This window comes from Chlorocebus sabaeus, chromosome 22, assembly GCF_047675955.1.
Source record: "Chlorocebus sabaeus isolate Y175 chromosome 22, mChlSab1.0.hap1, whole genome shotgun sequence".
NCBI classification, from domain to species: Eukaryota; Metazoa; Chordata; class Mammalia; order Primates; family Cercopithecidae; genus Chlorocebus; species Chlorocebus sabaeus.
The window spans coordinates 50,023,737-50,048,233 of NC_132925.1; the positions used below are offsets into that span (position 1 = coordinate 50,023,737).

Genomic DNA, 24,497 nt, shown 5'->3' on the forward strand with positions numbered 1-24,497 from the left:
CCTACCTTACCTTCGAGTGTTGAGTTTCTTTGTCCCTCAAGGCTTGGCTCAGGCACCGCCTCCACCCAGCAACTTTCCTGGACTCCTCCTCTGAGCATCCCTGACTCTGTGGCCACCTTTGTTCTGGGTGGGTTTGTGGCATATCCTCTTTGGATGTAGTTCTTTCTACAAGAGATGCTGACATTTCAACATGTGTAATGTTCTTGGCCCACAGTAGGCCCTGTGTGAGCAGTGGCTGGACTTCGAACTTGGGTGTCTTGAGTCCCAGTGCGGGACTTTCTCTAGGACAGGGCAGGGAGGGGCCACTGCCATCCTGAGATTAGATGCTTAATGCCGCTTTTTCCTGGACCTGAGCCCCAATAGCTTTGTCCATTTATTTCCATGTTTTGCTTTCTGTTAGGAAGGCAGAGAGAGGGCAAGTGGACAGACAGAGTAGCCCCTGAGGGGAGGAGGATGGGGAGGGTGGACAGACAGCAAGGCCCAACCCCTCACCCAGGAGCATTTTGAGCACCCATTCAAGTCAGTTTTCTAAGACACTTCGCTGACCCTATCCCTCTCTCCCTCCAAACTCTTCCAGCAGCATCCTCAGGAGAGAGTTTCAACTTCTAACATGCCATCTGAGGCACCGATTTATTTTTAATTTTTGAACTCCAAGTTCCAAAGGTCGAGCTAAATTTCTCAGTTCAAAGCACACATTGTTCTGGGCCATCCCAGTGCCGGATCTGGCTCTGTATTATCTTATTTCCTCTCCCTCATGCCCTATCGCCACCCCAAATTACTTCCCTCTAAACTTGCACTTGAAATAGGTGAAATAGGTATTTAAGTCTGTGTGTGCCCTTGCAGCATAGCTAGTGCTTTATGTGTCTGCTTTCGATACATAATGACACCACATTTCAATACATAACTGATACCACAGGGTAGATCTCATCTGTCTCTCTTCTTTCCTTCCTTTCCATCTTTCCTGCCTCCCTTTCTCCCCTCCTTGCTTTCTTTAATGTGACACCAGGTTTTCTAAGATCCATTCATGCGGCTGCACTTCTAACTGCTGTGTCACACTCCACAGTGTGCAGTCACCACGTTAACTGTCCCCTACCCTAGGATAGAGTCCCAGGTCACCTTTACCAACATTCTCAAGAGTTCACGCCCCTTAGGGACCTGGGTAGGGGGTAGAATTACTCTGCAATAACTTCAGGAGTGAGGATGCTGGGACACAGGTGGCCAGACATGGAATTTCTCCTAACACTGCCAGGTGCTGCCACGGTGGCTGCCTCAGTTTACCCCCCACCAGCAGTGCTGTGACTTTCCATCTCCGTCTCCCCACATCTTCACCAGCACTTGGTTTTGTCTGCATTTCTAGCATTTGCCATTTTGAGGAGAGTCAAGTGAGAGCTCGCTGTTTCTGTTTTCACCTCTCTGGTGACAGTTAGCTGGGACACCTCTGCATGAACTTGGGGCTGTTTGCCCTCCACGCTCTGTGCCTCGCCAGTTTATAGCTGGTGCCCATTTTTCTTTTTCTTCCTGTTTTGCATCAAGATACATCCTGACTCCATGCTTTCTGACCGCTTCCACCTGGCAGTTCCTCAGACGTGCCCTGTTGGCTGTCATTAGAGGAGCTTTGATGCTTAACTGAAGAGGAAATGAGGCTCAGAGCAGAAGGGACCTGGATTCCAGATCTCCTGCCTCTGAAGTGCCTGGCCCATTTCCTCCCCCAGACCCCTCGCCCTGTGCCATCCTGACCCTTGCAGCCCACTCCCTGTAGTTGCCATTGCAAAACAGAAGTTAGGTCACACCACGACCCTGCCAAAAACCCTTCCCTCACACTCAATGAATCCCAACTCCTCCCCCTGGCCCCTGCTGACCTTGTCTCTGTGCCTCAGCTGCACCTGCCCCTCAGCTGCTCCTGGCACCCAGGCTTGGTCGGCCTACCTGGAACTTCCTCCTCCCTTTGTGCCTTCTCATCCAGCTCCAGGCAGTTACTGCAGAGCAGTCCCCTCCCTCGACCCAACCCACGGGTCCCTATGGGGTGTGAAGATGCTGGTGAAGGAGACCTGGGGCTCAACTTAAAAGTCGCCTACTCTGAGAGGCTCTCCCTGACCACCTGCCTTGTATTCTCTGTGCCAACATCGTGACTATGTCTGTCACAGCTCTCAGGACCATCTCAAATGCCTTCTGTCTGTCTGTTTTTCTTGCTGGATCTCTGGTCCTCCCTAGACCAGAAGCTCTAAGAAGGGAGGGTCTGCTTGCTCTGTTCACTGCTGAAACCTCTGGCCCAGCTGACCTCTGGAAAGTAGTAGGTGCTTAGTAGATATTCTCTGAGCGAATGAGTGACCAGAGAGACACGGCAGGGCCATGATCATGCTGGCCATCTCCCTGTGCCCACATGCTATAGTTTTTAGGTGTTTTGCTCATTCACTGAGCTTCTCAGCAAAGACCTTGTAAGTACAGACAACTTCATCATCCACATTTTAGAGGAGAAACCCGAGGCTCAGAGAGGCCCACGGTACAGTTGTACTCCCATGTCCTCTCCTCCAGGAGGGAAGCTATTGTGGGTGTCAAGGGAAGCATGGAACCCAAGAGGGAGCCCCTGGGAGCTGTCCCATCCGTGGCCAGGCCCCTGGCCTGCTGGTGACTTGACCCTGCCCAGTCAGGGGTTCCCAGCTCCTCTGAACCTGTGTTTGTATCTGGCTGGCTGCCCTGGGCTTCGTGACTCTGTTCACATGCCTGGGCTGTGGAGAGTGGTTCGGTGTGTGCATTTCTCAGAGCCACTGGGTGGGGATGCCATCAGGCAGGCCTCGGTTCAAACCCTGGCTCCCCCTGATATTTTGCCTAAGGGCAAGTGACTTCACCTTTCTGGGCCCTGGCTTCCTCATCTCTGAAGTGGAGATGTTCCTGGGATGAAATGAGAAAATGTGTGCAAAATGCTGGTCACAAGGCCTGGTGCATTGAGTCTCTGTTCCAATTATGTTGACGGTGGCTCTTCTCAACATTCTGGAAACCCCCTCTCCTGGGTCTGTCCACACGGCTGCCATGCTTTGCTCTTGCGGCTGTCAGAGCCTCCTTGGCCTGTGGCCTTGCGTGTTTTCCTGTAGGCTGGCAGGCTGTGTGGGTCTGAGGCCCACAGCTTCAGGCAGCCCACTGGGTGGCACTACCCCTGAAGCTCCTTCTAGCCTTCTCTGAAGTCAGGTGAGGGGCCATGGGGGCTGGGGAGATGTGGGATACCTTAGACAGAGTGGGGACAAGACCAAACAGCACCCCCTAAGAGGGGATCACCTAGTGCCTCTCTCCTGTGGCTGGTGGAATCCCAGACTGAGCCTCAGTTTCCCCATCTATAAAATGGGTACAATAATGCCTACCTGGCTGAAATGTTTAACAAGAAGATGCAGGTTCTGAGAGGACCAGGCAGGGAGGGAGCAATTGTCCCGGCCCGACCCCTGGGGTGGAGGGAGGAGGGTGGGAGGAAGAAGCAACTGACAGCCCAGAGCAATAAAGATTTATCTCTCTTGTCCTTGAATTGCCATCGCTGCCTCCCTCTCACCCAGACTTCATTTCCGGCTGTCACTCAGGGCCCCTGGTGGACTCAGGACAAGGCTCGCCTGTGTTATGACAGACTCAGCCCTGGAGTCTGAGATGAAGGACAGAGGCCTGGGTCCAGGCCGTCGCTGTGCTGGTGGGGCACCCCTGACAAGGCCCTCTCTGGGTCTCAGTTTTCCCACCTGTGCAGCATGAGCTTGGTTCTCAACCACAGTGGCCACTAGCCTCTGGGTGGGAGGGGCTAGGGATGCTAGGAACCCGCAGGGTGAGAGGCAGCCCCACGCAGCAGAATGCCCCAACTCTAGTGCCAGTGGTGCCCCACTGAGAGGCCATGTGAGGGCCCTGCAGGCCTGGGCCTCCGTTGGGAAGAGCATATGGTGACCGTGAGTTTGCAAAACGCTTCCAAGCTCTCTGACCCTCACTCCTCACAGGGGCAAGGTGAATCTCAGACAGATGTGACTTGCCCAGGGTCACACAGCTTGTGGGTGGTGGAGCTGGGATTCGAACCTGGGCACTTCTGACCTGTGTGCTTAGCTCCCTTGAAATTCTGTTTCTGGCCTGTTTGGCGGCGTTAGTTTGAGACTCTTGGCAGGCAAGTGAGTAGATGAACGCTTCCTGTTTCATTAATACGTGGTCTTCCCAACCCTAGGGGGCAGGTGTTTTCATTATTCTCATTCTACAGCCAAGAAAACTGAGGTCCAGAGAGGTTTAGACAAGTGCCCCGATCACACAGGAATCCATCTTCCAATTGTCTTACAAACCTGGGGACATGGACGTATCAGGCCCCTCCTGACCAAAGAGGGGCTACCTGCCAGCTCAGTGGCCCTGCCATCTCCCCTGGGCTGCTCAGTCCCCCTCACGTGTCACCCACAGCATTTGAAACATGAAGCAGTCAGATGCTGTCCTCAGGAGCCCCTGGTGGCCTGGGTGCTTGGCAGGCCTGGCTTCCAGCCACCTTGCATGCCCAGGCAATCTGTTCCCCTTTTCCTCTGCTTCCCTGAAGTTGGCAGCACTGGTCAAAAAGGATTGTCTTTGGAGGGTGATCAAGCAGCAGCTTTACCTCCTCTCATGTCCTAGAAGGAGCCCTTGCTGCTCATTCCTAGGCTGCCTCCCAGACGGAAATCCTTCTCTCACCTACTCTCAGCCTGCACTCCATGTATGAGATTCTTACAAAGCTGTCTCGCCCCGCTGCACTAAAGCCATCCTTAGCTCTCCATTTCCTGCAGGATGAAAGACAAACTCCTTAATACAGTGCTTCTCAAACTTCATATGCATCACCTGAGGACCCTCTTAATCTGCAGCTTTTGATTTGGCAGGCCTGGGTGGGGCCTGAGTATCTGCGTATCTGACAAGCTCCGGGTGATGCAGATGCTGCTGGTCCTCAGACCGCACTTGGAGGAGCGAGACCACCCCTGGTCTGGCCCTATCTCTGTTTCCTTCTTTCGGCCATGGACTCACACACGTGCAATGGCTTTTTCCTTCATCGACAAACTCCTTCCCATCCTTCAAAGTCAGTTCAAAAAAACCCTTCTCAGTGGACTCTCAGACAGAGCTAATTCCTCTTCCTCTGCACTCCCAGATGCTTTTACAAATTCCTGAAATCCTAAAACCCATAGCAGTGCCATTAAGAATAGCAGTGCTGGGGCCAGGCCTCCTGAGTGTGAAACTTGGCTCCATCCTTACCAGCTGGGTGACCTTGGGCAAGTTGCTTAACCTCTCTGTGCCAAGTTATTTATTTAAATTCTGTCTTGTTCCAAAATGGACCAATAATTGCTTCTGAACATGCACTTGGATAAAATCACATGAAAACGTGCTCAGTAGGTCGTCGAGGACAGAGGGCAAAGGGGAGATGCTGTTTCCCATCTGCCTCCTTGTCTTGGTCCTACAGTGCATAGCATGGCAGGCATTCAGAGAAACGCCACACAGAAGCTCTCCCATAATCCATGGCACGACCTTTCCAGGAGCTTGGGGGTCCACAAAAGTAAATTCCAAAGGAGCAGTGAGAGAGCCAGAAACTTGGCAAGGCTTCCAATTGCCAATCTTAATCACTCATTTAAATACATCTGTATGGAGAGCAACTTTTTTTTTAAGAGAAGGAGCAGAGAAACGTGGCAAGGCTTCCAATCACCAATTTTAATCACTCATTTAAATGCATCTGTATGGGGAGAAAATTTTTTTTTTTTTTGAGAAGGAGCAGATACAGGAGTTTGAGACCAGCCTGGGCAACATGGCGAAAACCTCATCACTACAAAAAATGTAAAACTTAGCCAGGCATGATGGCACCTGCCTGTAGTCCCAGCTACTAGGGAGGCTGAAGTGGGAGGATCATCTGAGCCCAGCCAGTGTGTTGCAGTGAGTGGAGATTGTACCACTGCACTCCAGCCCAGGTGACAGAGTAAGACGCTGTCTCGAAAAATAAAAAGAGAGAGAGAGAGAGAGAAAGAGGAAGAAAGAGGGAGAAAGAAGGGGCAGATCTAACTCCAATGGCCTGGGTGCCACGTGCCTGTCCTCCCTGACTGAAGAGGCTATAGATGGAGGGAATGGAGGCGAGTGGGGTGAGGGTCTGTTAGAGCAGTTCACATGCACCCTTTCCTGCCTGGTTGAAGCTAAGACTGCTCCAAAGTGGCCTCTGTGCCCTGGTGAAGGTCAGGGTCTTCATGGCGAGCCTCTCTCTGACCACTGCCAGGGTACCAGTGACCACATTGAGTGTGTGTACCCACTTCCCTGCATGATTTCAGTCATCCAGCAAATGTCCACTAAATTCAGGTCTTCCCTCTGCAACCTGACCTCACTACCCCCACTGTGGCGGAGACCTTGGCATCACTGCTGGTCAAGGGAAACTTTCTTGGCACCTGGACCCTTCCCCTAGAAACAGATCTCAAGTTGCCCAAAGAGGAAGGCACCATGGGAAGTGGGCGACAGGGTAGGGTCTTGAGTTTGCAGATACAAAGGCACAAGTAGCCCCGCCCCAGATTTAGAACCTGGATTATTCTAAAGGTGCCACTAGTGTTGGACTGGCAGGAGCCAGTGTGGGGTGGCCCAGGAATTGTGGCTAAATTCCATGCTGGGTCACTGTTCTGGAGGGAGCCCACAAGAAGCCTCAGGTCCCTAACTACTGGGCAGCCCTCTCCCACTAGCTTCAGGACACATGAAGAAATATGAGGCTCGTGTGTTCCCATGTGGCCAGGAACTCCATGGGAGCCAGGCCTTGTCTGTCTGGTTCTCTGTTGCCAAATGCACTGTGCAGTTGTACAGGTTGTTGACACCCACCATTCAGTGTCCTGTGTCACCATCACCCCACCCTTCTTGGTGCCTGACCCTCAGTTGGTGCCAGCACACACCGGTGGGATGGAGAGCAGGGGAAATTGGGTGCAGCCTGCCACCCCTTCTCACAGACAGGTAGAGGAGGAGCTTCAGGTGTCCATTAGGATCAGCCTGGTCAGTCCTGAACCAACGTGGAGGAATCCCAGGAGTGTGCAAGGCTAAGGCCCAGCTGAGTCTGGGAGGGGGCAGAGCCTGCCAGGTGTGGCCGGAGCCTGTGACCAGCTGGCCCTGCCTATCAAGCCCAGAGGCGGGCAGATCCTCCACCCAGCTCACTTGGTCATCACAAAAAGCTGGGTGGCCACTCCATATGGCAGGCTACTGGGTTCATCTTACCCAAGAGAAAACTGAGACCTAGGAGAGGTAGCTGGAACATTGGTGGGAGGGCCCTGGAGGGTCTCTGAGCTCAACGGTTTCTAAGCTGAGAACTGCAGAGATGCCCTGGCATTGTTCATGCAGTCAAAGAGTCTGTGCTTCATCTAGCTTATGTCCGGGGGTTCTGTGCAAATTCTCTTCGAATCTGCTACGTAGAAAAAAAGAAAAAAAGTTTGGAAAGCACTGTTCCCTGTCTCCAGATGAAAAAACTGATGCCTGGGGGGGCAGTCGTTTGCCAAAATCCCAGGGCAAGTTAGGAGCAGGCTCTCTCTCTGCCTGAGAGCCCTGGAGGAAGCCCCAGGCATGCCACCTTCAAAGACGCCCTGTCCAGACCCAGGCTGCAGGGGTGGGGCGTGTTGGACCCTGTCCTGGAGCGAGCCTTGACAACAGCCATGTCCCCTTTAAGCAGAGAGCCGCCCGCTGCAGTGGGTGGACTCGGTGCCCAGCCAGTGGGAGCTGTGAGCTTCCCTCCCACAGCCCCTCCCTGGGGAGGGAAGGGAGGGCCGAGCAGCGTGGCTCCCGAGGGAGTTGGTGGGCAGCAGGGGAGACAATAGCGAACATGCTGTGTGGGCTCAGCCGGGAGACCCCTGGAGAGGCGGGTATGTAATGGGGGGTCTGTGGGCAGAGTGATGGGGCTGAACACATAGGTCCCTCTGGAGCTGCTGCCTAGAGAGAGGGGACTGGATGGCTAAGACCCAGGACTGCCACTCCCTGGAAACCCAGGGCTTGGGGAGGGTGGGGCAGGACACTTGCTAGGGCTGTCTGTCTGGCCCTGGCCACTGTCCTGCAGTAGGATAGCTCAGCCTCCCCCAGGGCTGTCCGGCACAGGCAGGCAGAACAGGAGGGTCTCAAGGTTCTGAGGGCAGCGCTCAGCCCTGTAGGAGGAAGGCTGGTCCCATCCGGGTGTGAGCAAAGCCTTTTGCCCAATCTCAGGATCTGCACAGCTGCCTGGTGGGAGTGAGTGTCTGACCCAGAGGGGTGAGAGCCCAAGGCCCACAGACAAGGTGGTGGTGAGGAGTTCCTGTGCCAGCACAGGTGGACAGGAGGCTGGACCTCAGCAGAAGAAGAAACTCTGGCTTGGGGGTCTGGCTGGTGAGACCCTGGGACTCTGGGAATGTGTTGGATGGGGGATTACAGCTGCCACATTCCTGGGTGTGCTGAGGCTGGGACCCAGAGAGGGGCAGACATGATTTTTCCATCTGTCTCTCCAGCCTCAGCCTGGGCTCACCTTATTCCCCCAAAGAGGGAGCTTGCAGCCCGGACCAGAACGTACTGCATTCACTGCCCTGGGGTTGCCTCACTGGTTTCTTCCCACGTTCTTAAATATCTTTGCACAACAGCTCCAAGGGCAGGGACTGTGGTCCCAGTGGACAGAGGAGGAAACCAAGGCTCAGGGAGGGCAGTGGCCAAGCTGGGATTGACACCCAGATGACTTTTACAGCAGAGCCCCCAACCCTGCTTCTGAGGGCCCAGTGGACTTGGATTCCCACCTCCCTTCCCATGGCAAGGAGCAGAGCCAGGTCACCTCTGGACCTAGCCTTAGCAACCCAGAAAAAATAACACTAATAATCATAATAGCTGGCTGTTGTTGAGAGCTTCCTCTGGGCCAGGCTCTGTTCTAAGCTTTCTGTGCATTTTCTCATTTAATCCTCATAACCACACTGCCACTTGGGTACTGTTATTCTCCCCATTTTACAGTTGGGAAAACTGAGGCAGAGAGATGCTAAGTGACTTGTTCAAGGTTATATAGCCAGAAGTGACAAAGCTGGGATTTGACCCGATGGGCCCACCCCTCCTTGGCAACTGCACTGTAAACGGAGGCTCTGCCTTCTTGGCCTGGGCACATCTGATCTTTCAACCCAAGTCCCAGGTGAGTGGGGTCACCTTGGTCTGCTGTGGTCAGGGCCACAAAGGCAGCAGTGCCCTGGAGACCTTACCTGGGGCACTGCCAGGGAGGTGTCTCCCCCTCCTCATGGGCCTATGACCTCCACCTTGGCCCAGGCTCAGCATCAACTACCTGGGCCTTTGCCCAGTCTCCTCCCTGGCCTCCTGGCCTCCACACCTTTGCTGCCATGGGAGGAAGCTTGCCAAAACTCAAATCTGCTCAGCTTCTGAGCCTGGCATTCAAGGCCCTTCCTGATCTCTCTGACATTTTCTCTCTCTGATGACTTACTTGACCTTTACCCTCACCACTGTGGCCCCCATCCTAGGTCTCCTCCCCCGATCACAGAACCTCATGATCATACTTGCTTCAGTTTGCATCAGCACCAAGGCTCTTCTTTCAAAAAGTGTAAAGATGGAGCTTCAGGCACAGTGGGATCCAGATGCCGAATTAACATCATGAGGACTCTGGGTCTCTTCGTAGCTTGCTCTGCTTCACTTCAGTGAGCTTCATTTCCAGGCAGACTGTTTCCTTTCCTTGAGGGTTCCTGGCACCTTCAAACTTAAGGTCAACCAGCTCAGCCATCCCTAAGGAAAGAGAGCCTATTTCCAGTAGTTCCAGCAAATGCCCCAGAAACGGCTCTCATTGGTCCAACTTGTATCACACGCCCACCTCTGACGGATCACTGAGCCTCTGATTGGCCAGGCCTGATCATGTGGCCTCCCCTGGAGCTGGTGAGGGCAGCCAACAGGTGGCCACTCCATACACCTCCACATTTGACAGAGAAGACTGCAGCCCTGAGAAGTCGGCCCACTGGCAGTGTGCCTCAGTGAGCGTCAGGATTGGAGCTGGGCTCTGTGGACCAGGCAGCCCTGTGTCCTTTCTCTGCTCCTGATGGACTCTGGGTGGGTCCCTTCTCAGGCCCCACACCCTGGGCATGTCCAGTCTCACTCCAGGGAGTCTTGTTTTCCTGTCACTAACCCCAGAGCTCTGGCAGGAAGGGATCGTGACCTAACTCAGTTGGCTAGGGCTGGGGCACACAGTAGGCCTGAACACAGATTTTGGCAGGAAGTCCCTCTCCATGTTCACGCTCCTGCCTCAAGGACGGGAGGCCTGCTCTGACTCCGCAGCCACAAAGACATGTTTGTTCCGGGCCTGCTAGGTCTGAGCGGGCGCTTGCTGCCATGCTGGGGGCAGGGAAGTCTCAGTGGGTGTGGGTGTGCATGTGTGAAGGTCCGTCTGCTGTGCCCTGGGCTGCCCAGTCCTCTGAGGGGTCCTCACCAGGCCTACCCCTTGGCTCTGAGACTCCTCGGGCAGGCCTGGCCTCCTACTCCACAGCAGGGGTGGTGGCCATGGGGCAATCCTTCGCCTGAGTTTGCATCCTAGCTCTGTCTCTTCCTAGTCTCTGACCTTGAGAAACTCATTCCACCTCTTTGATTCTCATTCTCCTAATCTGTAAATGGGAATTGAATTTTAAAAATATTTGCTGAGCACGTACTACATGCCAGACAATACTGTCTGTGCTGCATGCAGCAGTGAGCGGACAGACAGAAGCCCAGCCCCCTGGAGCTGACATCCAAGTAGAAACAGTCATAGTTAGATGCTGTTGATTGCCCAGAGGAACACGAAGCACGGGGGGAGCGGAGAGGAGGTGTGGAGGTACAGGGTGCATGTGTAACTTCAAACAGGAGGATAGGGAAGGCCTCCTTGAGGAGGTGACATTTCTACAAGTTCTTGAAGGAGCTGAGAGAGGAGTTTTGTGGATGTCTGGGGAAGAGTTTTGTGGGCAGAGGGAACAGCCGGTGCAAAGGCCCTAGGGGGGTGTGAGTCTGGTGGGCCTCGGGTGGAAAGGACAGATGTGCCCAGGCCAGGAAGGCTTCACCTTCATTTATAGTGCAGTTGCCAAGGTGGGGTGAGCCCATCGGGTCAAATCTCAGCTTTGTCACTTCTGGCTGTGTAACCAGGAACAAGTCACTTGGCATCTCCGTGCCTCAGTTTTCCCAGCTGTAAAATGGGGAGAATAACAGTGCCCAAGTGGCAGTGTGGTTATAAGGATTAAGTGAGAAAATGCACAGTGTGCTGGAGTGGAGCCGGCCAGGGCGAGCATCAGGAGGTGAAGTCCCCTGTGTGGAGGAGGATTGTGGGGGTGGCGGCCTCTCCAGGTGATGCCATGGGTCCTGCTAGCCCTGATGCACCCAGCCTGTGAGTGCCTGAACCCTAACTCAGGGGCTCTTGGGGTACTGGAGCTGTCACCTTCCCAGTGCCCTGATGCTTCTCATTTGAGGTCTGTTGCCCTCCTGTTTGGAGGGAAAGAGCAGAGCTGAGGGTTCAGGACATGGTCTGTTGTGAGGTCAGGGAGCCCTGGGTTCCAGGTGCCTCTGTAGCTCACCAACTCAGTGGCTTCTCTGGGCCTCAGGCTCCCTATCTGTAAACTGGGGACAATGGGTGAGCCTCCCTCCTGTGGTTCTTAGGACAATTAACTGACTTAGCATCCATAAAGTGCTTAGAGCAGGCCTGGCCCAGGGAAGGGCCCAACACTGGGTGCTACTTATTAAAGTTCTGGTTTTTTTCCTTGCAATCCTTGGCAACAAATGAATGAGGCTTCAAATTTTTAAATCTATTGATGCATTTCTTTTTGTCTCCCTTAAAAACGTGCTTCTGCCGAGCTTATCTGATCTTTCTATGCTGCTCTCCCCATGGAAGCTGGGCTTCCTGGGCGGCTTGTCAGCCATGGGGATTGGCACTGTCATTCAGAGGTCAGCCTGTAACTGGCTTTGAGGCATCTCCATCCAGCCCTTGGCCTGTTCCAGCCCTCAGTGGCCAGGGAGGAATGCCCAAAGGAGCTGGGGCTCTGTCTGGAGCTGAACATCCCTAGGGCTGCAGGCATCACAGCACCTTCCAGGCCTGCATGGATGGGGGAGTAGGCAGGAAGGCGCCCAGAGGGTAGGGTCAGACCCCTTAGGAAGCCAGAAGGCCTGGGCTTCAATCCTGGCTCTGCCACTTAGAAGCTCTGTGCCCCTGAACAGTTCCCTTGACCTCTCTGTGCCTCAATAGGCCTGGGTTCAAACCCTGGCCCTGCCCTTTATCATGGGATATCACTTAACCGCTCTGTGCCTCAGTTTCCTCACCTGTAAAATGAGAATCATGATTATACCACCTCAAAGGTGGTGAGGATTACATGAGATCATGCTTAGGAAGCACAGAAACCGGCACTTAATCACTAGGAGCTGTCGTCATGATTGATCTAGGAAAACCTTTTAACAAGGTGAGGGAAGCAGGCAGGAAGGGAACTGCCATGTTCTATGGTTTCTGTGCACAGTTCCTCCCAGCAACCCATGGGTGGGCACCAGTACCCCCATTTTGCAGAGGAGAAGTCTGAGGCTCTGAGAGAAGTGACTTGTCCGAGATCCGTTAGCCAGTTGGCAGCCGATTTAGAATCAAAGTCCCAAGTTGGACTGACTCCAAAGCCCATGCCTCCCTTCCCACCATATCAACAATCCCTTCCACAGTGGGGCGAGGCTGGACCGTCACTTGGTGGAGTGCTTAGCGCCCATGTCCTCTTCGGCACCCAGGGTCCCTGTGCGCTGGCGTGGTCCTGGCTGACAGCCCACTGTCCCTGCAGACCATGCCCTGTTTGCCCCAGGTGGAGCCTCTGGGCCTTTGTTTTCTCAGTGGTCCCTTTTCAGGTGCTGTGTCCTCCCTCCAGGATGCTCGCAGAACAGGGCAGCAGTCAAAGCCGGCTGACTTTATAGTCCCGCCCACTCCCCCGTGCTTCTTTCCAGCCACCCCACTTAGGCAGGACCCTGGCGAAGGCAGCCTGGCAAGGAGTTGACTTCCTTTTTCCTTTGTCAAAGCTCAATAGTCCCCTGCGGCCCCAGAGAGAGGGAGATAATGAAGGCAAATTAGCCATGATTTCAAGAGAAATAAAATAAATAAAAGCCCGCCCACCCACCCACCCTGGCTGTAGCGTGGGCCTGAGTACCAGGTGCACAGGTCTGAGCTCCAAGCACGTTTCTCCCTCTGTTCCTCCTCCCCTGACTTGCACACCCCACATTTGCTGGGACTGGCTGGCACCACTGCGGAAATGAATTTTCCTCCGAAGCGAGTTCCTACAGGACGATTGACTGAAGGCAAAAGCTCATAATTGCCCATTGCTGGAAGGAGGAGACTGGGAAAAGAAAAACATGGATAAAAATATCTCTGTTTTTTATGCACGTTTCCAGCTGAAAATTGGTGGGAAAGATGTTTTTGAAAAGCCTTCATCTCTAAGCATGTAATTACCAGGTCCTGGAACAAAAAAGAGAGAGTGGGAGAGCAAGCATGTTCTCTGAGGAGGGGGCCTAGGGTCTGAACCCCCAAGGGGTTTTCTATAAATAAAGTAATCCCCTCAACTTCTCAAGCTCTGGCCAGCTGGAGTCAGCCATGGGAGAGACACCCCCATTTTACAGAGGGGGAAATGGCGGCTCGAGTCACACAACCAATTGGTAATTCTAACCCTATGTTGATTCTTGGTTTGGATGCTGCCTCAGTTCCCCACCATCTGAGGATGTTCGTGAAAGGGAAACCCTAGGTCCCCTCTGAACAGGCATCAGCAATCACTGCAGCATTCCTTCCGGGCACCTTTCTGACTACGCCAGGCGATCTTGGCTGCTCAGAAGCCTCTTATCTGGCAACTTGCCTATCAAGAATGACTTCTTGACTTCCACAAGAGGCCACCAAGGGCACACCCTGAGATGCACATGCATTCCCTAGGGAAGTCTCTCGAGGCCTCGCCTGCTGTCCACTGACTCTTTGCGCACAGTAGTATGATTTGTTTTGCAGCACACAGTCAAGTCTCTGACAGCTGGGAAAAGAGATGGCTCACAGCCTGAACCCCAAACCAGCCAAAAATTGTAGCAGGAAGGGAGTTGCGGCCACTGAGTGTCGAGACCAGCAGACTCTTGCACCTCTGCTGTCCCTAAGGTGTCATTGTAATCCAGTTTGGCACCTGGTAGTGCACTGGAGCAAAATCTGAATATTGGGCTGAGGAGAGGGAAGAGAGGCAGTGTCAGAGACAAACTTGGAGGGCACCACAGAGACCCAGGGCATGGGTCCTCCCCTTCGCCAACCAACATTGGGCACCCTGTGCTTCAGCATCCAGCTTTTGGGGTGCCATTGTTCCTCCGTCTGAATTTCCGACTTGTTTTTACAATTAGAGCTCACAGCTCCACATCCACTCTGGGATTCCACTGCTCTGAATTTGGTGAACTTGGACTTTGGCTTCCTTATCCTTTCCTTAAGAGATAATCCTTCTCTCTCCCCCACTTTCCTCTTAGGATTCATAAACCTGGAGCTAGCAAGCTTATCTCTGGTCTTCCCAAGACAGCTGGAGAGAGAGAGGGATTTTCCAGGGACAGAATCTAATCTGCACAGGATAAGACATATTTTAATTCCAGAATTGCCCTCATGAAATACCAGAGACGTTCACTGTCACACAGTTGATAGAACCCAGTCTTTTTGATTTTATTAGCTCAGAAACATCTTGTTGAATCCAAATGAAGTGCGTATTAGGAAACCATAATGGGAGGCATTATACTTAATGGGGTGTTGCCTGAATTCTTGGCGGCTGATGTGAACTATAGGTGGAAGGGGGATGAGCGGAGCTGCTGAGGACCCAACCCCAGGGGACCTGGAAATGATTCCTGGCTTAACTGCTATTTGATTTGTTATTTATCAGCTGCTGGCAAGCAAAGAGAGCCCAGCCCTGGTCTGGCGGAGCACAGTAGTTGGCGACTGGGACCTTTCTCAGCGGTTACAGCTGCAGGTGGGAACGCTCTCAGGTTTCCGTAGGCCCAAGTTGAGGAGCAACACTGACTCAGGCTGAGCCCCGCCCTCATCTCAGCAGGATCCGGCCCGGAACCAGGCTGAGCCCCGCCCTCAACTCAGCAGGATCCGGCTAGGAACCAGGTTGAGCCCCACGTCTGACTCAGGCTGAGCCTCGCCCTTAACTCAGGCTGAGCCCAGCCCTTAAATCCGGCTGAGCCCCGCCCTTAACTCAGGCTGAGCCCCGCCCTCAACTCAGCCTGAGCCCCGCCCTTAACTCAGGCTGAGCCTGCCCCAGACCCAAGTTGAGCCCCTACCCTAACGCAGGTTGAGCCCCGCCCCTGACCCAGGTTGAGTCCCCTCCTGACTATAGAGCAATGGTTCTCAATTGGGGGCGATATGGTTCCCCTAGAGAACATTTGGCAGTGTTTGGAGTCATTTTTGTTGGTCACAGATGCTCCTGGCATCTGGTGGTTAGAGGCCAGGGATGCTGCTCAGCTTCCTGCAATGCAGAAGAGAAGCCCCCACCGCAAGGAGTCATCTGGCAAAAAAACACCCATAGTGCTAAGGCTGAGAAACCTCCCGTAGACTGAGCCCTGTTCCCGGTTCTGGCTGAGCCCCCACCCTGGCCCGGGCTGAGTCCTGACCTTGACTCAGGCCACTCATACCCTAACTGACCCAGCCAACCCTGGCTGAACTCTAATCAGACCCTCCCTTCATGAAAAAGGCCTGGCTGGAGCAGAGTAGGGGAAGTGGCTCTGCCACCTGCGGAGACTGAACCTTCTCCCTTCCTTTCTCCCGCTGCTGCTGAGAATGGGAGGGCGCGTGGGCCGCTGGGTCAGGTCTCACTTTCCATGGGTGTGAGGTGGAGGAGGAGAGCGAAGTTCCCACAGCTGGCGAATGGCAGAGCTAGGATCTGTACCCAGGCCTGACTGACCCCCGAGCCTCTTCTGCTAACACTAGGCTAAGCTGGAGCCGCAGAGGTTGGGGTGGCAGGAGAGCCCTTCTTTAAGGGCAGGCGTGGGCATGTGCTGGCTCAGGCAAGGCCTGAGGAAGGAGCAGAAGGTGCCTGGGAGGGCTGAGCCCTGAGACAGCACAGGCAGCCCACCAGCTTGATGGTGTGTCCCTTCTCTTTTTGGCACCTGCTCTTGCCCGTGTCAGCCCAGTACTGAGAAAGGAGACCTAGATGAGGAATGTGAAAAAAATAACCAGTCGATGGGGCCTCGAGCACAGGGTAGAATACGCAAACAGGCCTGGGGTCTGGTTCCAGCTCTTGGTAGACGCTGCTTTGGCCAAAGACCTCCCTTTTCTGAGCCTGTTTCCTCATCTGTCAAATGGGTGTGATCGCAGCACCTACCTCCTCCCAAGACCACGGTGAGAAGTGAATGAGGTGGAATGAGATAATGTGGTGGTGTGCACAGGGCATGGCTGCTGCAGGATCTGTGAGTTTCCTTCCCCTGTCTGTCAGCACATAGAGGAGAAACCAGAACACATCCCATCAGGCCGAACCCCGCCCTTAACTCAGGCAGAGCCCCGCAAAATGAGGTATGTGCAAAACGAGGGATGCTGCAGGGAGGCTGGGGCCCAGCAGGTGACCAGACAACCTTCCAGCTTCCAACTCCTTTGAAATGCTCAGGTACAGTCACGGGAAATTAAGGAAAACCTTGGGCATCAGAAATGAAGTGAATGAGACTATCAAGCAGATAAGGATGGTCTGGGTAATCAGCCCATCAACTTTGTAAGGAAGTTCTGGCCAGTCCAATAGGGCAAATAAGAAAAATGAAAGGCATAAAGTTTAGAAAGTAAGAAATCAAACTGTCATTTTCACAGATGATATGATTATGTATATAGAAAATCCAAAATAATGTATGGCTAAACTTAGAATTAATACGTGAATTTAAAAGTTCAGAATATGTGCTCGCTTAGGCAGCACAGATACTAAAATTGGAATGATACAGAGAAGATTAGCATGGCCTCTATACAAGAATGACACATAGATTTGTGAAGTGTTCCATATTTTTACAAAAAAAAATAGAATGAATAAGACCTAGTATTTTATAGCACACTAGGGTGATGATAGTCAATAATAATGTAATTGTACATTTAAAAATAACTAAAAGGGTTTAATTGGTTTGTAACACAAAGGATAAATGCTTGAGGTGATGGATACCCCATTTACTTTGACGTGATTATTATGCAGTGCATACCTGTATCAAAATATCTCATCTACCCCATAAATATATACACCTACTACATACCCACGAGAATTAAAAATACATTTTTTAAGCTCAGAATATAAAATGAACTGTATATTTATACACCAGGAACAAATAATTAGAAAATGAAATTTGAAAAACAATCTACTTTCCGTACCTTTAACACACTTTAGATGCCTAGGAATACATTTAATGAAAATGGTGTAAGACTTTTACACTGTGTAATACAAGTACACAGTGTTTTTAGGAGAAATTAAAGACAAAATAAATGGAGGAATATACTGTGATCATTGACTGGAAGATTCAATATTGTCTCCCAAAGAAAAAGACATCAATTCTCCACAAATGGGCCTATAAATTCAATGCATTTCCACTTAAAAAATGAGGAGAAATGGAAAACGAGCAGGATGAGTGCAGGTGATGCTGGGGCTTCTCTACTGGGGTAGCAGCAGGAATGGGGGGAATGTTTGTGCGTCTGGTCTGGTAGCCGAAGGCTTGGGTTTTAATGGCTCAGAGCTACAGGAAAAGATACCTTGTACTTTCCCAAGTTGGTACTGAGACCCCAGCATAAAGCCAGGACCTTTGAAGAGATCTACCCTCAGTGAAAGAGGGGACTTGGAAAATATTCACCCATCTATCAGGGGGCTAAAACAAAAGCTTATCTATCTCATCTCAGCCTCCAGTGGTCTCCTTTGAGGATTTGTGATCTAAGATGTGCCCCTTGTTTCTGGTGAACGTTAGAATTTTTAATACCACCATGGTTCTGGAATCTTTGACCAAGATCGGTATTTAGAATACCATGGGGGTATTGTAAATTCTAACGAGTGTTGTAAATACCCATAATCATTGGTATCAGGGTAATGATACCTTGGCAAGCCCCCAGGGGAAGGAATGGAAAATTCTCTCTGGACTCTGGAGCCCTACAACCAGGCTGAATAGAATTCCCACAGTTGAAGCCCCACTAAAGATGAGCTCACAATCCAACAATTACCAACCACACGAGGAAACAGTCTACTGTAAGGGAGAGTCATCAGACACCCAGGCGAAAGAAATACCTCTCAAGAGTTTGAGATAATGGAAAAATAGAATAATAGATGAATGTTCAAAAGATTTAAAATTATTAGAAACATAAGAAGCAACAGAAAAAGAACAAAATATAAAAACAGAACAAATATATAAGCAAAATAATCAAAACTTTCAAGAGCCATAAATGTACTTTTGGAATTAAAATTTGGAATGGGTATTAGACTAATAATTATGGTATTACTTTGTAAGGTGGGATATAGTACTTTTGTTATATAAGAAATAGGTTCCTATTTAGAAGTGCATATTGAAATACTTAAAGGTGAAATTGCATTATGCCCAGGATTTGTTTTAAAATATTTCAGCATAGATAAAAATAAATAGACTAAATATGGCAAAGTGTTAATGATTGTTAAAACTACCCATTACGTAAATCCAATTCATTATACAAGTGTTTTTCAAACTTTAGTGTGACACAGTCACCTAGAAGGCTTTTCGAAGCACACGTTATTACATCTGACAAAGGATTTGTATCCAGAATATATGAAAACTCAGTAACAAGGAAACAAACAACCCAACTTAAAAATGGGCAAAAGCTTTGGCACTTCCTCAAAGGAGATATAGATGAATGGCAAGTTAAAAAAAAGTGCCCAACCTCATTAGTCGTTAGACAAACGCAAATTAAAATCACAGTAAGATACCTCTGCACATGTATTAGCATGACTAATTTTTTTTTTTTTTTTTAATTGGGAGACAGGGTTTTGCTGTGTTGCCCAGACTAGTCTTGAATTCCTGGGCTTAAGCGATCCTCCTACCCTGGCCTCCCGAAGTTTTGGGGTTGCAGGTATGAGCCAATGTGCCCAGCCTAAATTTTTTTGTTTAAACCCTAACTGATATTACCAAGTGCTGATGAGGATGCAGAGCGATTGAAACTCTTTTACATTGTTGATTGGGTGCAAAATGGCACAGCTACTTTGAAACAGTTTGGCAGTTTCTTATACATTTAACCATATTCTTGCCATACCACCTAGCAATGCCATTCCTGGATGAAACAGAAGCTTATGTTCAAACAAAAACCTGTATGCAAATGTTTATTAAGGCTTTATTCAAAATCACCAAAAACTGGAAACAATAGCAATGTCTTTCAACAGATCAATAGCTAAACAACTGGTACATCCATTCGATGCTAGCCAAATTGTCCGTAAAAAGACACAAACTTGGCCGGGCGCGGTGGCTCAAGCCTATAATCCCAGCACTCTGGGAGGCCGAGACGGGCGGATCACAAGGTCAGGAGATCGAGACCATCCTGGCTAACACAGTGAAACCACATCTCTACTAAAAAAAAATACAAAAAACTAGCCAGGCGAGGTGGCGGGTGCCTGTAGTCCCAGCTACTTGGGAGGCTGAGGCAGGAGAATGGCGTAAACCCGGGAGGCGGAGCTTGCAGTGAGCTGAGATCCGGCCACTGCACTCCAGCCTGGGCGACGGAGCGAGACTCCGTCTCAACAAAACAAAACAAAACAAAACAAGACGCAAGCTTCTGATACACACGACACTATGGCTGAATCTCAAATGATTATGCTAAATTTAAGAAACTAGACTCAAAAGCGTACATACTGAGTGATTCCACTTACATGACATTCTGGAGAAGACAAAATGATAGAGACTGAAAACAGATAAGTGCTTGTGGGGAACAAAGGATGGCTCAGGGACTGACTACAGTGGAACATCAAGGGAGAATTTTGGGGGCTTATAGAAATGCTCTAAAACTTGGTTGTGGTGGTGGTCAGCAGACATTTTCCAAAGTGCATCAACATGCTCACCACAAAGAGTAAATTTTACTATATTTAAATTTTTATTTATTTTTATTTTTTATTTTTTGAGATGAAGTCTCACTCTGTCACCCAAACTGGAGTGATGTGGCGCAGTCTCAGCTCACTGCAACCTCCACCTCCCGGGTTCAAGCGATTCGCCTGCCTCAGCCTCCCAAGTAGCTGGGATTACAGGCGTCCGCCACCATGCCCCGCTAATTTTTGTAATTTCAGTAGAGATGGGGTTTTGCCATATTGGCCAGGTTGGTCTCGAACTCCTGACCTCAGGTGATCCGCCCACCTCGACCTCCCATAGTGCTGGGATTATGGATGTGAGCCACCGTCCCCTAGTCTAAATGTTAAAAAGTGGAGAAAAATATAAGTTAGACTAATATACTAATATACACACACTTACAGATTCCTGGAGCCCACCCCCAGAGTGTTTGCTTTTTCAGGTCCTAGTTGGGGCCAAGAATTTTCCTTTCTTACTTCCCTTTCCTTCCTCCTTCCCTCCCTCTTCCCTCCCCTCCCTCCTCTCCCCTCCCCTCCCCTTGCTTTCCTTCTTCCTTTCCTTTCCTTCTTCGTTTCCTTTCCTTCTTCCTTTCTGCCTTTCTGCCTTTCCTTTCCTTTTCTTTCCTTCTTCCTTTTCTTTCCTTTCTTTCCTTTCCAAGTAATTAGAAAATGAAATTTGAAAAACAATCCAATTTCTGTAGCTTTAACACACTTTAAATGCCTAGGAAAGGCAATGCCTTGGAAAGGAAATGCCTTGCCTTGCCTTGCTTTGCCTTCCCTTCCCTTCCCTTCCCTTCCCTTCCCTTCCCTTCCCTTCCCTTCCCTTCCCTTCCTTCTTTCTCTCCCTCTCTCTCTCTCTTCTGTCTCTGTCTTTCTCTCTTTTTGAGACAGAGTGAGGGTCTTACTCTGTCACTGGAATGCAGTGGCACAATCACAGCTCACTGTAGTCTCGACCTCCCAAACTCAAGTGATAGCCCCACCTCAGCCTCCCGAGTAGCTGGGTCTGCAGGCACGCACCACCATGCCCGGCCAATTTTTGCATTTTTTGTAGCGATAGGGTTTTACTATGTTGCCAAGGCTGGTCTTGAACCCCAGGGTTCAAGTGATCCACCTGCCTCAGCCTCCCAAAGTGTTGAGATTACAGGCATGAGCCACTGTGGCCAGCGAAGAATTTACATTTCTGACAAGTTCCCCGGTGCCGTGGGCCTGGGGACCACATTTTGAGAATCTCTGCATCATACTGTCCTACCTTCTATATGTTTGAAATGTATGAAAGATTTTCTACTAACTTAAAAGAAGCAAAAAAGACAGATTTAATTGCAGATTAGACGTATCTTAGAGAGATAAAGAAGACATGGAAAGTATGAGAGAAGGGTGGATGTGGGTCATGGAGAATAAAATGGGAAGTCCTGAAGTACATCTATTAAGCTTTTCAAAAGAGAGAGAGCTGATGGAAACAATATTTGAGGAAACACGAGGGAGCACTTTCTCGAATTAAGAGTGAAGGAGGACAGACTTATCTCAGGCTGCCTAGAACACTTGAGAATGTGATTCGTAAACTGTAAAGTGCGGTCCTCATGAGGAAGCATTAATCCAGTCCACCCAAGATTGAGTTTCCTCTCTGTCAGAGCTGTCTCACATGAGCTGCGGTGCCTGCATGTGAGAGAGCTCCCCGTCCCAGCAGGTATGTAAGCACAGCCCTGGGTAGTAGAGTCAGCAGAACTGGGTTCTAATGCAGATTGCACAGCTCTCCAGCTGTGTGACGATGGGCATGAGTTGGCCTTCTCTGAGCCTCAACTTCCTTATCTGTACAGTGGAATAATCTGATCCATGGTAACACCATTCACAGGGTTGTTGAGACAGTGAACCATAGAATGGCTGTGAAGCTCCCAATGTAGTGTACTGCTCAGAGAATGTTATTCAGCCCCAAGAGCAGGGGCCAGGCTTTCTTTGGGAGGAGCAGCCGTGATGATTCTCCAGCAGAGAATCGGGTGGAGCTGGTGGCAGGAGGGAACCCATCTTACAGGCCACGTCCATGGAGTAGAAAATAACTAAAGCAGAGGAGGTCTGCAGGCATGGAAATGAAAGTGGAACTCGTCTTTCCCTCTTTCTCCCCTGCAGACGATGGGCCCTACTCCAAAGGAAGCAAGGACGCAGGAGGGGCCGACGTTTCCCTGGCATGCCGCAGACAGAGCATTCCAGGTAATGAGGCTTCCCTCATTCCCTCTTTTTCTGCCCTGAAGGCACAGAGAGCCCTAGGTGGGGGTCAGATGGCAACAGCTTTGCCACTAACTTGCTCTGTGACCTTAGACCAGCCAGTTAACCTGTCTGATTCTCCTCTGTAAAAAGGAGATGATCATCACCCAGGTCTATGCAGCAGAGTGCCCTACTAACCAGGTGCTTGCCTCACTTGTCTTGGAGCTGGGGGCCTGGGGTGGCCCCAGCTGCCCACTCAAGCCCCCATCCCCATCTGTCGGCAGAGGAGTTCCGAGGGATTACTGTGGTGGAGTTGATCAAGAAGGAAGGCAGCACGCTGGGCCTGACTATCTCAGGTGGCACCGACAAGGATGGAAAGCCCAGGGTCTCCAACCTGAGACCTGGGGGACTTGCGGCCAGGTGAGAAGTGGGCTTGGCATGGCAGCAGGAAATGGGTGCAGAGGCAGTGATGGGACCCCAGGGTCAGTGGAAAATGTACTGAAGGCCTTATGCAAAGCAATCAAGCAGCTGTTTCCAGGAGCACCCATCAGCTTGGTGTCTGCAGAGGGAAGGCCTCCAATGGAGGCTGTAATTCTAGACCCTGGCTTCTCTTTTCTTTTACACCAGGAGCTTGGCCATAGCACCCCACAGTCACCAGGCCATATCTGCCCTCCAGGCCCTTGCATATGCAGTCCTCTATGTCCAAAAGCCTGTTCCCCACAGCATCCTTCTGGCACACTCCTCTTTACCCCTCCACACTCAGCACAGAGGTCACTGCCTCCAGGAAGCCCTCCCTGACCCCAGGCCAAGGCAGCTGTGCTGCTTTGTTCCTGAAGCTCCACATACACATTTCTGCACACATTGTCCTGATTTCCCCTGTCATTTGCCCCTGTGGCTCCCTTGGACCAGGAGGCCTGGGAGTTAGCCTCTCAGTCACTGCATCCCTGGGCCTCGCACAAGACAGGTGCAGATAAATGTCCAATTGAACAGAAGGAAGGTTGGTGGCAAAAAGCCAGGAGGAGCGTTAGGGAATAGCAAAGGATGTAATGATCTGGCCACTCTGCAGGCTCATCTGAGACACCCCTGCACAAGGAAAAGCAGGCAGACCAGTGTAGAGGGAAAACCTGGGATCTGGGCATCAGGCTCTGCACTCTTTTACTCGCTGTGTGACCTTGGACAAGTGTCTGACCTCTTTGAGCCTCAGCGTCCCCGTTTGTGAAATGACGATCCAGTGATCATAAAGATTCCAGAGGAGGGTGGGTGTGAATGCCAGGACTGCATGGGCCAACACCTATTACCATGCGTGCCCTGGCCTTCCTGCTCCAGGAGTGATCTGCTGAACGTTGGTGACTATATTCGGTCTGTGAATGGGATCCACCTGACCAGGCTCCGCCACGATGAGATCATCACCCTGCTCAAGAATGTGGGCGAGCGCGTGGTGCTGGAGGTGGAGTATGAGCTGCCCCCGCCCGGTGGGTGCCCTTGGACGGGGAACTTTCTCCACTGCCTCGGTCGTGGGTGGACACGGCTACCTCCCCACCAGGGCCTGGGTGGTGGGGATCGTACCAGATGGAGTGGGTGGAACCTGGAGACTGGCCACAAGCATCCATACCTCACCTAGGGGCTGTGCCCACGACCGCAGTATGCTGTCACTAGGAGGCGGTGGGACTCTATAGCCAATGTCATTTTACATATTTAGTTTCCAGATGCTTTTCCTTTAGCAGGGAAGGTTTTGGAAGCATTAGCTGAATAAGTTGTTCCCTGGCCTACCACACCCACACTCCACTGCCCTGCACTAAGTAGCAGTGGTGTAGGGTTTCACCTAGCTTGAGATTTTCAAAGTTGGTCTAAAGTCATGAAGTTTGAGTAACTGTCTGGAATTCAACCCTGGCCTGAGCCTACCAGCCATGGACTCAAGCCTGAGTTCTGCCGTCATCTCTGTGAGCATGGGCAGGCCCTTTCCTCTCTGTCAGTGGTGGGCTAAGTGGGATTAGGGGAGAGGGTCCCCCTAAGCCTCACTTACTCGACCTGTAAAATGGGCAAGGGTTTATCCTCCCTGTAATCTCTGTGACTGATCACCCAGTCCTCCTGGAATGAACTTTGGGCACATCTGCTGGCCTGAAGATGCAACTGAGGGACTCAAAGGAGTCCTCCATTTCTCCCCAGCTCCTGAGAATAACCCAAGGATCATTTCAAAGACAGTGGACGTCTCCCTCTACAAGGAGGGCAATAGCTTTGGCTTTGTCCTTAGAGGTCAGTGAAAGAATTGCCCTTGGGATTGGGGCAGCAAGAAAGAGGCTAATACTAATTCCATGTGTGCACTGTTTT

The 24,497-nt window shown here is 51.2% G+C and overlaps 1 protein-coding gene and 1 non-coding gene across 5 annotated transcripts in view; both read left to right on the forward strand.

Annotated features, from left to right (window-relative positions):
* GRIP2 (glutamate receptor interacting protein 2) overlaps positions 1-24,497 on the forward strand; it is a 114,794-nt gene that overhangs the window by 55,667 nt on the left and 34,630 nt on the right. For 3 of the 4 annotated variants that reach the window (XM_007985320.3, XM_073009828.1, XM_007985315.3), the window contains exons 2-5: positions 22,095-22,175; positions 22,454-22,589; positions 23,496-23,641; positions 24,336-24,422. In XM_007985320.3, coding sequence (XP_007983511.3) covers positions 22,095-22,175; positions 22,454-22,589; positions 23,496-23,641; positions 24,336-24,422 — 450 coding nt within the window. Of the gene's footprint in view, positions 1-7,724; positions 7,827-22,094; positions 22,176-22,453; positions 22,590-23,495; positions 23,642-24,335; positions 24,423-24,497 lie in introns of those variants that run through there. The other variant, XM_007985316.3, reaches the window with a different exon arrangement.
* On the forward strand, positions 16,826-16,932 carry LOC119625963 (U6 spliceosomal RNA). The gene has a single exon (XR_005242176.1). It is a non-coding gene; the product is annotated as a U6 spliceosomal RNA (small nuclear RNA).